Source organism: Lepisma saccharinum, chromosome 1 (genome assembly GCF_977018435.1).
Source record: "Lepisma saccharinum chromosome 1, izLepSacc3.1, whole genome shotgun sequence".
Lineage (NCBI taxonomy): Eukaryota > Metazoa > Arthropoda > Insecta > Zygentoma > Lepismatidae > Lepisma > Lepisma saccharinum.
In genome coordinates this window covers 43,905,153-43,920,673 of record NC_139229.1, presented here as the reverse complement: position 1 = coordinate 43,920,673, position 15,521 = coordinate 43,905,153, and the positions used below count along the sequence as shown (strand labels likewise).

Below are 15,521 nucleotides of genomic sequence, written 5' to 3'. Positions count from 1 at the left end.
AAAAACATATAGAATTAAGTGTTGGATGAAAGCCCCTAAATACTTTTAATGAAAGCACAATATATACCATTCATATACAGGGTGAACATAAAGTCCCAGCCCATTTTGCAGAAATAATTAATGCATGGTTTTTATATTTCAGGTGAATGATACTCCGAGGAGATGCTAACAACAGAAGAACGAATTGTGATTGTAACGGCACGTTTGCGTGGTCAGACATTCGAGGAGGTCAGGGAGACGTTTCGTAGAAAATGTGGACGGGACGAGAGGCTCCAACACGAGGTAATATCAGAAAACTGGTGAACAAATGTATGCGCACCGGATCTGTACTCGATGAGCAATGTACAGGTCGACCATCGATGTCGGGTGATACAGTAGCACGTATCCGTGAAGCCATTGAGCGTAGTCCCACTGCATCAACTCGTCGCCTCAGTCGAGAACTGGTGATACCTCAATCATCGGTGTGGAAAGTGTTGCACTACACCTTAAAAAATAAAGCGTACCATGTCCAGGTTGTCCACAAACTGGAACCGGAGGATTACGCTGTACGGAAAGACGTGTGCTACGAACTCTGCGCGGCTGCAGCACAGGATGGATTAATGGAGAACATCCTTTTCAGTGATGAGGCGAAATTCCACACCTGTGGAACTGTGAACCGTCATAACTGTCGTATCTGGGCTTCTGAACACCCAAATGCTACTATCGAATGGGAACGGAATACACCAAAGGTCAACGTATGGCTTGGTTTCACGAAACAAAAACTCTATGGGCCATTCATGTTTGCAGAAAACACCATTACAGCAGACACCTATCTCGAAATGTTGCAACTGTTTCTCCAGCCACAGCTACAGGATGATGGGATTCTTGATTCCGTGATCTTGCAACAAGACGGCGCACCACCGCACTTCGCCTTGACTGTGCGGGAATACCTCAACAACATGTTTCCAGACAGATGGATAGGAAGAGGATCCACACGTGTTTGTCCATCGCGGTCCCCCGACCTTACACCATTGGATTTTTTTGCATGGGGTTTTATCAAGGAACATGTTTACAAGAGTAAGGTTTCAAATGTGGCAGTCCTCAAACAACGCATAAGGCACGCATGCGAACTCATCACCGGGGCGATGTTGGACACAGTGTTTCGAGCAACACTGACCCGTTGGGAAAGGTGTTTTGAAATTGATGGACATCACGTTGAACAGCACTGATATACTGTATACTAATGTTGTAATATCACATTCATGAATACATTATTTCTGCAAAATGGGCTGGGACTTTATGTTCACCCTGTATAAGAATGGATACATTAAATTTTGTATTAATGTATCAATTTTTATATATGAATGGTATATATTGTGCTTTCATTTAAAATAATGTTTTAGTGGAGTGCAAAAAAAACTATAGTCCTTTTTTTGCCCTTTTTACACTAAATTTTTTCCCTTTAAAATCCAGTTTCTACTAATCGAGTTCCAATAACAGCACATTCTGCAAATAGAATGGAGCCCAGATCTTACGTTCCCAGATTTTGAATTTTTCTGAATTTTAAGTTTTTCTGGCTTTGTCCCCTAAAAACGTAAAATTGAGGTTCTACTGCATATAACTGGGATATATGGAAGTAGGATTTGCATTCTGGAAGCCAAAAAACCTAAAAAATAATTAATTCTATGCTATTTGGAGAAATATGACTTTAAAGTTACACAGAAAAGCAAGCAGAATAACATAGCACTTCTGCTGAGTTTGGAATTCAAGATTGAGAACATCAAGTTTTTTTTTTCTCTTTTTGAAGTAACGAAATTTAATGTGTTTCTGTAGGGGTTGGTGCAAGAAAATGGAACTTTCTGAGGTTAGAAATCGTTCCAAAGGACTGAAAAAAAATATTGATATGTTTTGGTACTATTATGCAACTTCTGCACCCCATGCACTTCTTTTTTATTTTTTTAGTATAGTCCAATGTCCAGGTACAGTGGGATACATAAGTATTTCAAAGCGACTTGTCCATCACCATGTTTATTCTGAGTGTTTTATGCATAGAGCGCTTCAGTAATTGAAACTTAACACTAAACAAACTGCTGACGTCTGCACCAGCATACGAAAGCTTCCATTCCTTAAAAGCACATAGGATGCAAGAGAAAAACCTATGAAAATAGTCATGGACAATTTTTCAAGCAATACTTGTGCATTCCAATGTACAGGTGTATGTGAACAACACTGATACTAGTGAACGACTGACAAATATCTTCCACAGGATTTTATACAATCGTCTAACTTGAGTGCCATTAAAGAAGTTAAGAGAAACATTAGTCAAAATTGCTAGACCTGGGATTCAAACTTGTGACCTTCCACAACAATACCTTTAGCGGTCAGATCTGTCACGCGCCGACTTTTAAATGTAGCCGGCACCATTTCAAGCACGTGCTTTTCGAACTTATGAAATACCAAAAAAAAAAAAAAATTCTTAACTCGAGAACTAATTGTCCTTGACAGATGAAATTGGTTTTGTATTCTTTCTAATAAACGGCACTTTTAGCGGAAGTAAAATTTATACATTGTACCCCCTGGACCCCTGTCACATATTACTTAAAATGTTGCTTTTCACTCATTCTTGGTTGTAAAAGGTTTTTTTTTTTTTTCAAAAAGATGCAGTAGCTTTTAAGTTATAGCAACTTTTAAAAATCTATCCCATAACAATATGGGGTAAGGAAGGGAAAATAAGGACTTTTTCAAACTTCACTTTTTAATAGTAGTAACAATGGATATATTGTTTTGTAATTTGAGTATATCATACCTTCATATATGTACTAAAGATAAAAAAAGACAGAACTGAAATATCATGTGTAGTTTTCCAGAAAAGGCACGTTAATTGCTGCCGCTCGCTGCTGGTCAACCGGCTTCAAGAGGTATACATGTGTTGATCGAAATTTCAACCAGTTAAAATTGCTCTACAGCTATGATCCAGAGAAAAAAATTAAATAAAAATGCAAACATAACATTTGTATTCCTTTAATATACGAGTGCATTTCCAGTTCTTTTTTTTATTATTATTATCTTTTTATACTACAGATGTTTAACATGGATTGCAGGTTTCACCTGCTTGGTCAGTCTGCCTCTCTCACACAAGTTACAGTTTCACACGGCCAACAACTGTTCAGATGGTACTTGCCAATGCAACGACATTTGTCTCTTTATTGCTATTATACATGGCTTGCTTACTTTTACATTGGGATGAATTTGTGCTGTTTTTCAACTTTCACTCTTTTTTTATTTCTTATCTACCAGCTGACCACTGTAAGGCACAACTCTGCACAATGAAATATACAATTGAATTGTACACTAAACAAAGGTTTCATTTTTAAAAAATCTTGACTGTATTACAATACAACACAGACTGCAATATCTAAAGATAAGATAAGGTTAATAAATATTTAATATTTGTCATATATATGTTCCTTTCTTTTTTTGCATCAAATGTCAAAACAGATAAATGTAGTAAAAAGAGAAAATACTAGTGTGAACAAATAAATAAAATGTAACAAAAATTTTAAAACTTTCATAACAGACAGAAAGAGATATATATGTATTTATATTGCACAGCAATAAATGTGAAGGAAAAAATTAAATATTTTCCTAAGTAGCTGCAACTACAGCATTTCCAATGCTCTAAGAACAAAAAGTATAGTCAAGAAAAAAATTTCTTAAAATGAAAATACAGGGTGTCCATAAATTAAGTATCTATTTTGTTGAAATAGTGATTTTACTCACAATGTTTATCATGGTATATGTTCATTACAAACTACTTTCAACATGTGTCCGTCCCATCCACATCACAACACACTTCCCATCTGTCGGCAATGACACGAAAGACATTCTGGATTGAGCACCATGCCATTATGCCTTAGACGTCTGCACGTTCCCGAATGATCGATTCCCTGGGAGATGAATTGGATGCCGGGGACCCCTTTGTTTGGGCATTGCATTCCCCAGACCTCATTCCGACGGGACTTCTTTTTGTGGGGTTTTGTCAAAGGACATGTGTTCACCCAACCCACTATTGTGTTGGAGGAGCTCCATAACCGCATTACACAAGTGGCTGCCGCCTAACACCGGCAATGCTCCAGAACGTCTTTCGCGCCACTGCCAACAGATGGGAAGTGTGTCATGATGTGAATGGGGCACATGTTGAAAGTAGTGTGTAACAAACAAATACCATGATAAACATTGTGAGTAAAATCACTATTTCAACAAAATAGATACTTAATTTATGGACACCCTGCATAATAATAATGCTTACATGATTTGAAGCAAGGTAATAAGTTGCTACATACCTTCTTTCATGATAATACACAAACATTTACCAAGTCTTTCAACTGTGAGAGGTAGAAAATAATGAATACAAATTAAAAAAATTTATGAAACAAAACTTACAACCTTTCCTATAATTGTCTAAGGCTGAATATGAGCTGCATATTTGCACATCACACAAAAGCTAAAATGGTGGCTTCTAGATATACTGAAGTACAAAAGGGCATGGTATGTTAACAGATATGCTCTTCTCATGAATTTTATGGACAGTTCCCTCTGCAGATTATTACGTATACAAACAACTAGAGCAAAATGAGCCAACATTGTTCTCCTTAGTCTTTTAACAGTAATATATCAAAGCACATAAACACATATATTTTAAGTTTCAAAATACTACAAAAATTATATAAAGTTAGATTATAAATAACTCAGCTGCAATACATAATAACACTGTCCCTCAAGAACATATTAGTACAAAAAATAACTATAAAATTAAGTTAATTTAACCTCAATTCAAGTATTAGTTCTATTTTACATTACTCCAGCAATGGCTTTGCCAACAAAACAATTATTTCCTATGCTTTTGAAATACCCTCGTACTTTTAGATGCTGCTACATTGCAAATTATTTGGACAGTTATTTGTCATGCACTAAAAAAGGATAAATCATTGGTATTAAGAGTTCACTCAATTACGTTCAAGTTTCATCAAAATATTTGACAAAAAAGGGAAGTTTAAGTCATATTTGCCTCTAATTAATAAATAGAATATGCATATTAAAGCAATATCTCACCTTGGACCTTACGGTGGTCACACATGCTGGAGTTCAAAATCTGTCATGTATGTATGTTATTTTAACATGTAATCATTAATTACCTTAATTCCCACCTAATGTTAACTAAAATACGTTGTTAACTACTTAAAAACACAGAAAATAATTTAATCAACAAAATTTTGTGTACATACTCTTTTTACTTTTTGCATACAGTTTATTTTTTTGATTGTGAAATAAAAACAATAAAATTGCACCATGACAATTTTGCCTGTCATATTATTTAACTGATAAAAGTACATTATGAAACTACACCTTGGATTAAGTGCTACCAGATAGCAAATAAGACCAAATCCATTTGAGTAGTTTAGATCGTCATCTAATCAATTATCAATCTGTACACAACAATCTTTTGCCGTTTATGGCATAAATAATAAATATCAAATAATAAGTACTACTAAAACATAACACAGTTAATAAGAATTACTATGACTGGACCAGTATTTTTCAACATTCGTTCCATCTTAACATTCAAAGCTGCAAATGTTTTCAACAACAATGCTGTTCCACAGACATTCTTTAACGCACTCTAGCCATTCTTTCTCGCTCTTCTCACTTGCTCACAGAGAGGTGAAGACACGGATAGAGGAGATAGTAAATCACATTGGAGAACCTCTGAAAAACTTTGGTATGGTTCTGAAGGACGTGTGGTCTATCTCTTTAACAAATGGACCAAAGTTTTGAAATGCAGAGATAAGAACCACCATCAAGTTAATGATCTCATGCCAAAAATAAGGCATATACAACAATGCCATTTACAATATTTAAGGAATGATTGGAAATGTTTGCGAAACTTTGGCAAGTTATGTCAATAATGGCTGCATTTGCACACATGCAAGCTCATTTGGTTTCACTCTTTAAGAAAAGAATACAGAAGGCCTGTAGGGTACTGGTACGCATTAGAACCAGAGTCAACCTTTTTCTTTCACTGCATGTAAACAACTCTTTCCTTTGTCATACTTTGCATGATATTTCTATCTCCAAATGTGGAAATCATGAATTATTTCATAAGGATCCAGTACAGTTTTATGACGATACCTCATTATATATGTTTTCCCATTATGTAATGACCTAAATTTCCCTGCAGTGCAACCACTCCTGAGAACTTTCAACTATTACAAATGAGTGCCTTTATATGTACCCTTTCCGCCTCCATGCTTGGTGCTTGTATTGCATATACTTTCTGCCAAAGTATTCATGTATACCGATGCATCCTTCATCACCATTTCAAGGACTCATTGACACTGAAATTTTCTGGCGGTTTAAAAGTAATCTCTACCTGGATAGGAACGAGAAGAGCTTCCCCCTTGCGGAAACCTCGAATGGCCTGTTTTGCCTCTCACTGCCTGGTGGGTGTGAGTATGTGCATGGCGACGGGCATTGCGGATTTCTCTGTCGACTTCAAGCTCTTCCAGTCGCTGGGTCAGACCGAGCTTCTGCTGCACGGCCAGGCGCAGCAGTTGATTCAGGGTCTTCTTCTCTTCCTCGGCTGCAGCTAGCTGCCTCTGAAGTTCATCTACTTGCGTCACGTATTCTTCGCAACGAGCAGCAAACATAGCACGTAGACCTGGATGAAAGGAAAAAGGATTTCATTTCTGTAACAAGGGTCAACCAGAAAGATAGTTTTAAAAGTTATTACAATTAGGGCTTAGTCGATATCAGTTTGAACCACCACCGAGACTCTCCCTAACACTTAACCTGGAAACCAGTGTTTATCGAACACTGTAGCTTATATCTTTTATCACATGCTTAAAACGATAATTTCTGCAAACAACATTTGTTGACTTTGTTTGGCTCTTTGTTCATCTTTCACAAAGGTCGGGTGTGAAAAAATATTTTCCATTTCACTTACGTAAACATGCAAGCCGTGTCTGTCTGACACAGTGTACACTTTACATGTAAAGATGTCTTCCTGACATTTTGTTTGGTGTTTACTTTTTTATTCATCAAATCGGCTTCATTGTCTAAAAGCTGACTCCAAGCTCCCTTGCTTCTAATTAGTATTATTAGTTCATCTAAAAGAAGGAGATGACACTTAAGCCCTTATGGATAAAGTCGTACACAGAAACAGTGTTGCAGCAAATGCAGCCTGCCTGTGTGCAATGAATATAGCAAAGTAACTTGCCTATGTAAAAAGTGTAAAACAGTATAACGTACCACATGTAAACACAACAAGTGTTTTTTTTTTATGTTCATATATCAATCGTACAGTTAGATATTGCAGCATTATTTTTATTCGAAGATATGTAAACAAAAGTTGTAATATTACTTTAATATGTATTAACAAATGTTTAATGAATAAATAATACATAAAGTATTAAACAAGACACAAAATAAAATTATTATTAATGCTAAAATACAAATATTCTTGTAAGAATACATCTTCCATTAAAGGAATTAAATTATTTCCTCATATTACATATTACATCCTATATCCTATGATGCAAACAAAAAATGGTAATGACAACGACAATGATGATGACAAAGATGAAGAATACAATCATAACCAACATGACAATGATGATTAGTAAGGCTAGGATTTCTATGACTTAAAAATCACCAAAATATGCAAAATAAAATATGCTCTTATGACCAAAAAATTTTACAAAATATGCACTATAGCTAGGTAATTTGAAAAATATGCCCTTACAACTGAACTGTTTCAAACATCAATATCTAACATATGCTTAGATAATTTCACATTCTATTTTTAGTCACCTTCACGAGCCAGTTGCAATGTACACTCCTGTTCACATAAAGTGGCACATTTTGTAAGGTTGGACTGTTGTTGTATGTGCCACTTTATTTGAACAGGAGTGTACAATGAATACTTTCGGTAAATTTTCAAATAAAAATGATTGCCTATTGTCAGCCAGCAAAACCTTGTACTGAGGAAAGCTTATTTCTACTTCGGCAGACACAAGAGCAACATATTTAAAGTAAACAATGCCATTCGGCCATTGGAAAATGGCTCAATGTTCATTGAAAAAGCGAAACTATGCTGAATATGACCGAAAATCTGTCAAAATATGCTCCACCACGTACAAATGTCAAAATATGCCTAAATATGCCCTTCAAAAGCATCTTAATTTAATTAGTTTCTTCATAATATGAATTTCTATATAGGTATTTAGGGAACACATAACCCATACCAAAAAAATATGCGAAGTTATGAAAATCCTAGCCCAAATGATTAGGTTAAAGATCACATTACTCTCGTTTCCACAACAAAAAAACATTAAGATCTTTCAATAGAAGCAAAAGATCCATTTAAACAATTCAGTGTCTGATAGACATTGCTTGTCTGGGTACGTTACAAAAATAACTTGCCCAGACAAGGGTTAATGATTCACACCAAAATCAATGCTTCAAAATTCTAACAATTAGAAATTGTTCAAAATACTGAATAATAATAATAATAATATCCAAGTGTTTCACTATAATTAATAGCATCAATTTATGAAAGCTTCACTTAACCCTTTATTGGCTGTTGGGACTTAAGTCCCACATCCTACACATGCTTGCTACTTGACAAAGTTGGCTTCCGAATCGGCGGGACTTGTGCATCCCTGTTAATTGTAGTGTTTACTACTCACAACAAACAGTAGATGCTGCTGGAAGTATATCCAAGGGAGCAGTAAACAATTTCTTAGTCCTAAGCGTCAATAATGTAGCCATCTTGACCACATAAAAATGCAGTGATCTTAGATTTATGAAAACTATGTGTTTAAATAACTGCAAGTACCCCACAAGTTTCTATATCTTATTCTTAGCTCATATAAATATAAATAATTAAATAATTTTGGCCAAATATGATCGGAAAGTTGTCTTATGAGCAAAACATTATCTGGGACTTGCAGTTCCGACAGGCTTCTGGTGTCTGGCTTCTGGTGTCGACTATCCTCAAATATATTTTTCTCACTTCTAAACTAGTGGGGTGTACAGGATATTTAAAACTGGTGGCTGCAGTGGCTCAGTCGGTAACGCGTCTGACTACCATGCTCAAGGTCCCTGGTTCGATCCCCGGCCGGTTCAAATCCAGGAACTTTTCTAACGGTGGAAGCGGCCCCGGCGCCCACCCAGCGTCCAATAACATGGGTACCTGGGGGAAACCCTGGGGGGTAAAGGCGGTCAGGGGCGTGATGCTGATCACATCACCCCCACTCACGACCGGATCAAGAAATTGTGGGGCGTTACCCCCACACCCCCTATACGCCTTCATGGCGTGGTGCTATGCACAGGGGAACACTTTACCTTTTTACCTTTACCTTTTTTTACATATACTTTTTCTTAGCAGTCAGCCCTCATTTGGAAATTTTTCCTAATTTTGACATTCTTTTTTTTATGAATACTGGGCCAAATGGGGGCTATGACCCCCACCAACCCCCTTCCTTGCACACCCCAATGTTCTAGACAGCTCTTTGGTGTTGTAGGGGTATGTCACAAAGATCGATATCGATGAGGATATTGATGGGTGACTGGCAGAAAATCTCTGATATACAGACACCATTTGAGGATAATAGCGATGAACGTAAGGTAGTGGTGTGTCCAACGGGGTGTTTACAGGGGTCATGACCCCCGCTTCCATATGGTCTAATATCTTTTAAAAAAAACACCTTTAAAAAAAAGGGGGTGTGGAAAATAAGGGCTGGCTACTAAAAAAAAAAGTACATGTAACTCTCCCCTTTACCAAAATCCAGGGCATGCCACTGATGGGAGGTCAAGAGTGATAATTATTTTTATTTACTCTTTCTTGCTTATTTGTATTTTAATTACTATATTTGTGTTCAAAGAGGTATCTTTTAAAGCGAGTAACAGGTAGGGTGTAGATATTTTGCATGTAAGTGTCGAAGGGAGTGTATATTTTATAACAAAGCTCCATCTGATATGCAAAATTTCTCTGTTTATAAATAAGACGTCAGTAGCCTGTCAGGACTTTCAGGACCCATTAGTTGTAGTTAGTATTATTACAATGTCAGATGATTTTTTGTTGTTAATCCTGCCAAAGGAAGTCTTACCTATACATACAAATGTTTCAAGCAGACATTTTGGTCCATAACAAAAATACAGGCAATAAAGGGTTAAATACATTTAAGAATTATGCTGGATCATTAAAAATAGTAGTCGTTTACTGACGGTCCATTTTCACACAATAATGGTACAAAATAAATAGAAATGTCATATGTCGCATGATTTCCTGTATAATTAGATCTTGTGAAAGTGTAATGGAGCATTTTTGCACAGGTCAGTGGGAACCCTACTGTATATAGGTGAAGTGTGGTTGCAAAAAAGTCAAGGAAAAGTAATCAACAAGTAGGTCCAGAAGTCAATAAATTATACTTCTGGTCAAGAATGAGCTCCACAGATTATACTGGCTGTTAGTCTACGCACCAGAGTGTTGGCAGTCTGCCAAATGCAGTCGTCCAGGGTGTACTATGTGGAAGGGAGGTTGACATTTGGGTGTCTTTGGAAAGGGTCACCCCTTAAAACACCCATCGCAATGAGGACAATAGCTAGGGCCATTTTTTTTTTTTAGCGATAAATGTGAAATGTAACGGAGAGATGCAGCAAGTAGTATATGAACGATTTATCACAAATTGACTGATTTATGGCTCTAATTTTGTTGTGAATTTTCATGAAAATTTACCGTTTCTGCGAATATTTTCATTTTTACAATAAAAACGAAGAAATGTTTTTTTTACAAATTTCTTTTTAAGAAATATATTCGATTTGAAGATGTTGGCTCCAAAGGAATGAGAAGTCATTTGGAAAGGCACAGTAACCTGAAAGTCTATTATTTTTTATGTGCAGGTGACAGGGTTTTCCTGATCCTTTGGAACATTCCATTTATTTATTAGTTTTTAGCTGCAAGAGTAATGGAAGGCATGACGGCACGAACTTCTATTTATTCTTTTGGGTTTCCCCTTCGCATTTCTACCGATGATTATCAAGGGAGGAAGAATCTTCGGAAGTAACTGGCACCAGGCAAATGCCACAGAAGTATGAAACACGTTTTGTCCCCCCGCCCCTTTCATTCGCCTCTCAGAAATCTCCTTCCCCCCTTCCAGTGACATCTGCCTCTAGGCCAGGGTGCTCTAGGCACGTGCAGCTGATTTTCAGGTGAAATTTATTATTTACTATTTTTAAGCTTATTTTCCCATAAATGTTGCAAATATTATGCCATGTATAAAAACATTCATTGATTTAGTAACATTATGTATAAGTGCATGGCATTAAAAATTACCGTGAAATTACTGCCATATTTTTAACTATAAACACTATATTTTATATATTTTTCACGAAAGTTTTGGAAAATTAACACCAAAAAAACCTGGGCCTGACCATAGCTATTACGCTTAATTTATAATGATAAAATGGAATGAGTGACAGCTGCTTTGCTTTATTATTTTTCAGTTCTACATCTATCCTAACATATACAACATTTCCTGGGACTTGTTTATGAAAATTTGGAAATCTAAAATTGTACCAACTTGTGGTTAAGATTTGTTGAGCTTTGTTTCTTAAGAATTACATTCTCATGCATGTGATGTTTTGTAAAAATATTAAATAAAGTAATGTGCCAATCTCCATCTGGTATGAAGTCTGAAGCATTAATTTTTACATTACATTTACATTTGGTACTCCCGGTATCGGTCGATATAGACATATCAGTGTATTGGTAAAATTACCGATTATTTTACCGATCTGATATATCGATAAATATCTGATAATTTAGTGCAAAATTCTGCCATTGTGTTGTAATTTTTATGGATAATCTCCATGCCCTACTTTCTAAAAAAGTAAACGCAACATCTCTTGCACTGCAGTCACCTTCAAACACACATTTATTAAGGAGGTCAATGAACCTTTCAGGTTCTTCAAGGACCATTTCTAATTTTATATCGTATCGGTAGAATATCGGTTATCGGTATCGGTAAATTTTATATCGGTACTTTATCGGTATTGGCCAAAATTTCATATCAGCCCATCCCTACTTTATATCAACGGTGTGGCTATTGAACACTTGTGGTTCCAGCAGAATGGTTGCTACCTGCCACACCTCCCAAGAGCAGTTATATTTCATGCAACAGCGACCAGAACTGGCCAGTGAGATCATGTGACCTGACACCTTGAGTCTTCTTCCTTTCAGGATGTGGGAAATTGCAGGTTTAGTATCAAAAAAGTCTCCAAACCCTACCAGAACTCACGGAGGAAATGCGATGTATCATCGGCTAAATCGAGGAACAAGTCTGCATAAGAGTCATCAGAGCAAGTCGACACATACGACAGATATTGTTTATCATGCTTACCTGGCAACATGTACCATTTGCAATGATGTAGAAATACATGCAATTTCATGAAAATAACAGATTTTTTTCACGTTATGAAATCCGGCATTCTTATAGGGACATCCTTTACAACAAAGAGTGCAATATGAGTGTATTCAAGGAAGGAAGGTAAGGAAGGTTCAAAGTTCCTTCCGGAACTTACTTGAAAAGGTTGCTGCATCCTCTTTAAGAAGACGAAGCTCATTCCGGAGCTTCATCATCGTCTCACTAACTATGGACTTTTCATTTTCATACTTCGACTTCAAATTCGTAAGAGCCACCTCTGCAGTGTTTTTGTTGGATTTCAAAACTGTGCGTAAAGTTGCAATTTGTTCTCGTTTTGTTGACAGTAGTGACTTCAGTTTGATTACTTGCTCCTGCAGATCTTGCAGCTCTGCCTCCTTGGAGTCATTCATTCCTGGAAAGATGAAACAAATTTATTAACAGGGGGAAGTAATATCTCATACCACGCCTAATATAAGAAATAGATATTGCTACTATGTTCTACATTTAGTACATAAATATATATGTATATAAATATGGTTATTTATGCACAAGCATAAACATTTCCAAGCTCATAATTAGATTTTATTATTGATAATCACAAACAGTACATCTTCATTACAACAAAACTACAAACGGTGAAATAATTCTCTAAGCTTTCCTGGCAGCCAATGATAAAGAGGCACACCTGGCTGATATCCTGAGAAAGCCTCCTTATTACAAATGGTGAACTTTCAGAAAATTCATACTCATATTTTTAGACCAAATAGATTTATAACATGAAATGTGTCCAAGATAAGCTGCATATTGACATGAAAGTTGCTGTTTAAAACTCAATTTCTTCTGAGAAATAAATCACCTTTTGTAATGTGTTACATGATGTGCTGTTTTATGGTTATAAATAATAAAATCATAGTTTCCAGCGGAAGGATTCAGACTATCTCCTGACAAACTTGAACTGACACTGACTTCAGAGGATCCGTCCAAATACAATCAGCAATACAAAGTTCCAGAATCCACATAAGGTAAAAGGTCAAGTTCTTTGTGCATATAGCACCGTACCATGAAGGCACATTTAGGGGATGTGGAGGTAGGGTCCCACACATTTTCGATCTCTGCCATTTTGGAGGTGTGTGATCAGCACCATGCTACAACCACCTTTATCCCCCAGGTTTGCCCCCCCCCCTTTTCAGGTACCCATTGATTTGAGGCTGGGTGAGCCCCAGAGCCGCTTTATGCAGGGACAAGGATGGAAATATTCAGGCCTTAGATCACCCACCCCAGGAATCAAACAAGGGTCTCCCGAGTGGCAGTCAGATGTCCTACCAAATAACCACTGCGGCAATAGAATCCACATACCCCATAAAATATTCAAAATGCTAGAACAATCATTATTTATATTGTAAATTATGTGCTAAAATAGTTATTTAAAAAAAATGTTTTTAAATGTAATCAAGACATTATGAATCTATGTGACAAAACACACAATGCAGTGAAATCACAGTTATACTTTTTATGGGGGACAGAAGGGAAAAAATGTATAATTAAGAGAAACGTATTATTGAAAGATAATTAAAATGATAAAAATAAGTACACAAAGAAAGGAAAGGAGCAATAAATATGCACCAAAGTTTGCTGTATTGCACTGATCTGCTCTAAATCGTTGTTACATAATCACAAGAAATAGACAGTGAAGGTGCCGGGGGGTGGAAAGATTACCCGCTTAATCCGTTCAGCCAATTGCCTGCAAAACAAAACATGTTGAACATTAGGATGTTTATCTCGATCTTATGTTTACTGTAACTCTCGTTTCCTGCTTTATACGTTTTCCAAACCCTGTCGATGACAAAATTTGCCAGAAGCCTGCTCCGTACGCCAAGTGACCTCTCCCTCTCCATTGCATTTGCAGCAGTCTCCTTCATTCACCATGTGACCTTGGGGAACAAATGCACAATTGCCAAAACTATAGTCACTAAATGCTGCTTTCTCTAGAGTTTTAACACACACTAAAAGTGTGATTGAGGTGTCTTTCTTCTCACTTCCTCTACAAAAACGTATGTGGACAACTGAGACAGGGTAGCTACGATTTTTTGATTATGGAATTCCGTGACTTTTCCAGGTTTTCCAGACCAGAAATGAAATTTTTCCAGACATATTTGTCGTCATGATTTTTGCTTTTTAACCTCATGTTTTTCAATTAAATATGCAGGCACGTTAATTATTATGAATATGAATATACACAGTTATTAGCTGAAAATTTACCAAGTGATTAATATAATGCTATTCAATGAAAAAATAAATACCTATTGTACTTCCCCATTTACTAAGTCATTACAATTAAGGTGGTGTAAAAAATCAATAAAAAATGTGGCATATATCAAAGGTTTACAATGTAACTTGTATACAAGCTCAATTATATCAATACAAATGAGAACCAACACAAAATTAGGTCATGTACCTTTAGAAAATATGAAATAAGTTTAATGATTATATTTTTTAATTTATTGAAAATAGTACATATTTCGGAAATTCAGAACGTGAATGGGGCCGGTGACCAACCATACACCTAAAAGAAATATATATGCAGGCTAGTGGTGGCCAGATCCGGATCCTGGTGGATCCGAAATCCGGATCCGGAATTTTCGGATCCGGATCCGTTTTGCCATCCAACATGCGCTTCTTTGGAAAGTAAGAATGTGCTTATAACATATTGTTACCTGCTAATATACATATACGTATATATATATATATATATATATATATATATATATATATATATATATATATATATATATATATATATATATATATACACATATACAGGGTGTTGCAAAATACCTGTTACAACGCTTGGGAGGTGGTTCGACAAGTAAAAACGAGGAAAAAATGTCATGTGAAAAAATGTCGAAATCGGCACCGTTTGCGAGTGACAGGCGTGCGAAAATCGCCTCACACCATGCGTAAAGTACAATAACTCAAGAAGGAAGAAAGATATCAATGTCGGAATAAAAGAATACAAACAAAATCGTGCCTGACGAATACAATGGTGCAGCAATTGAG

General features: G+C 36.3%; 2 protein-coding genes across 2 annotated transcripts in view; one reads left to right on the top strand and one right to left on the bottom strand.

Annotated features, from left to right (window-relative positions):
* The first annotated feature begins 359 nt into the window (after positions 1 to 359).
* LOC145978069 (uncharacterized) lies at positions 360 to 1,208 on the top strand. Its single transcript, XM_083110528.1, has one exon. It carries the CDS (start codon positions 360 to 362, stop codon positions 1,206 to 1,208), a length of 849 nt encoding a protein of 282 aa, XP_082966654.1.
* A 1,782-nt stretch (positions 1,209 to 2,990) lies between these two features.
* Positions 2,991 to 15,521, bottom strand: part of BicD (Microtubule-associated protein Bicaudal D) — a 91,858-nt gene continuing 79,327 nt past the window's right edge. Inside the window, exons 11-12 of the mRNA XM_083131272.1 lie at positions 12,622 to 12,876; positions 2,991 to 6,697 (exon numbers count right to left, since the gene is read on the bottom strand). Coding sequence (XP_082987398.1) covers positions 6,393 to 6,697; positions 12,622 to 12,876 — 560 coding nt within the window. The 3' untranslated portion in view covers positions 2,991 to 6,392. The remainder of the gene's footprint in view (positions 6,698 to 12,621; positions 12,877 to 15,521) is intronic.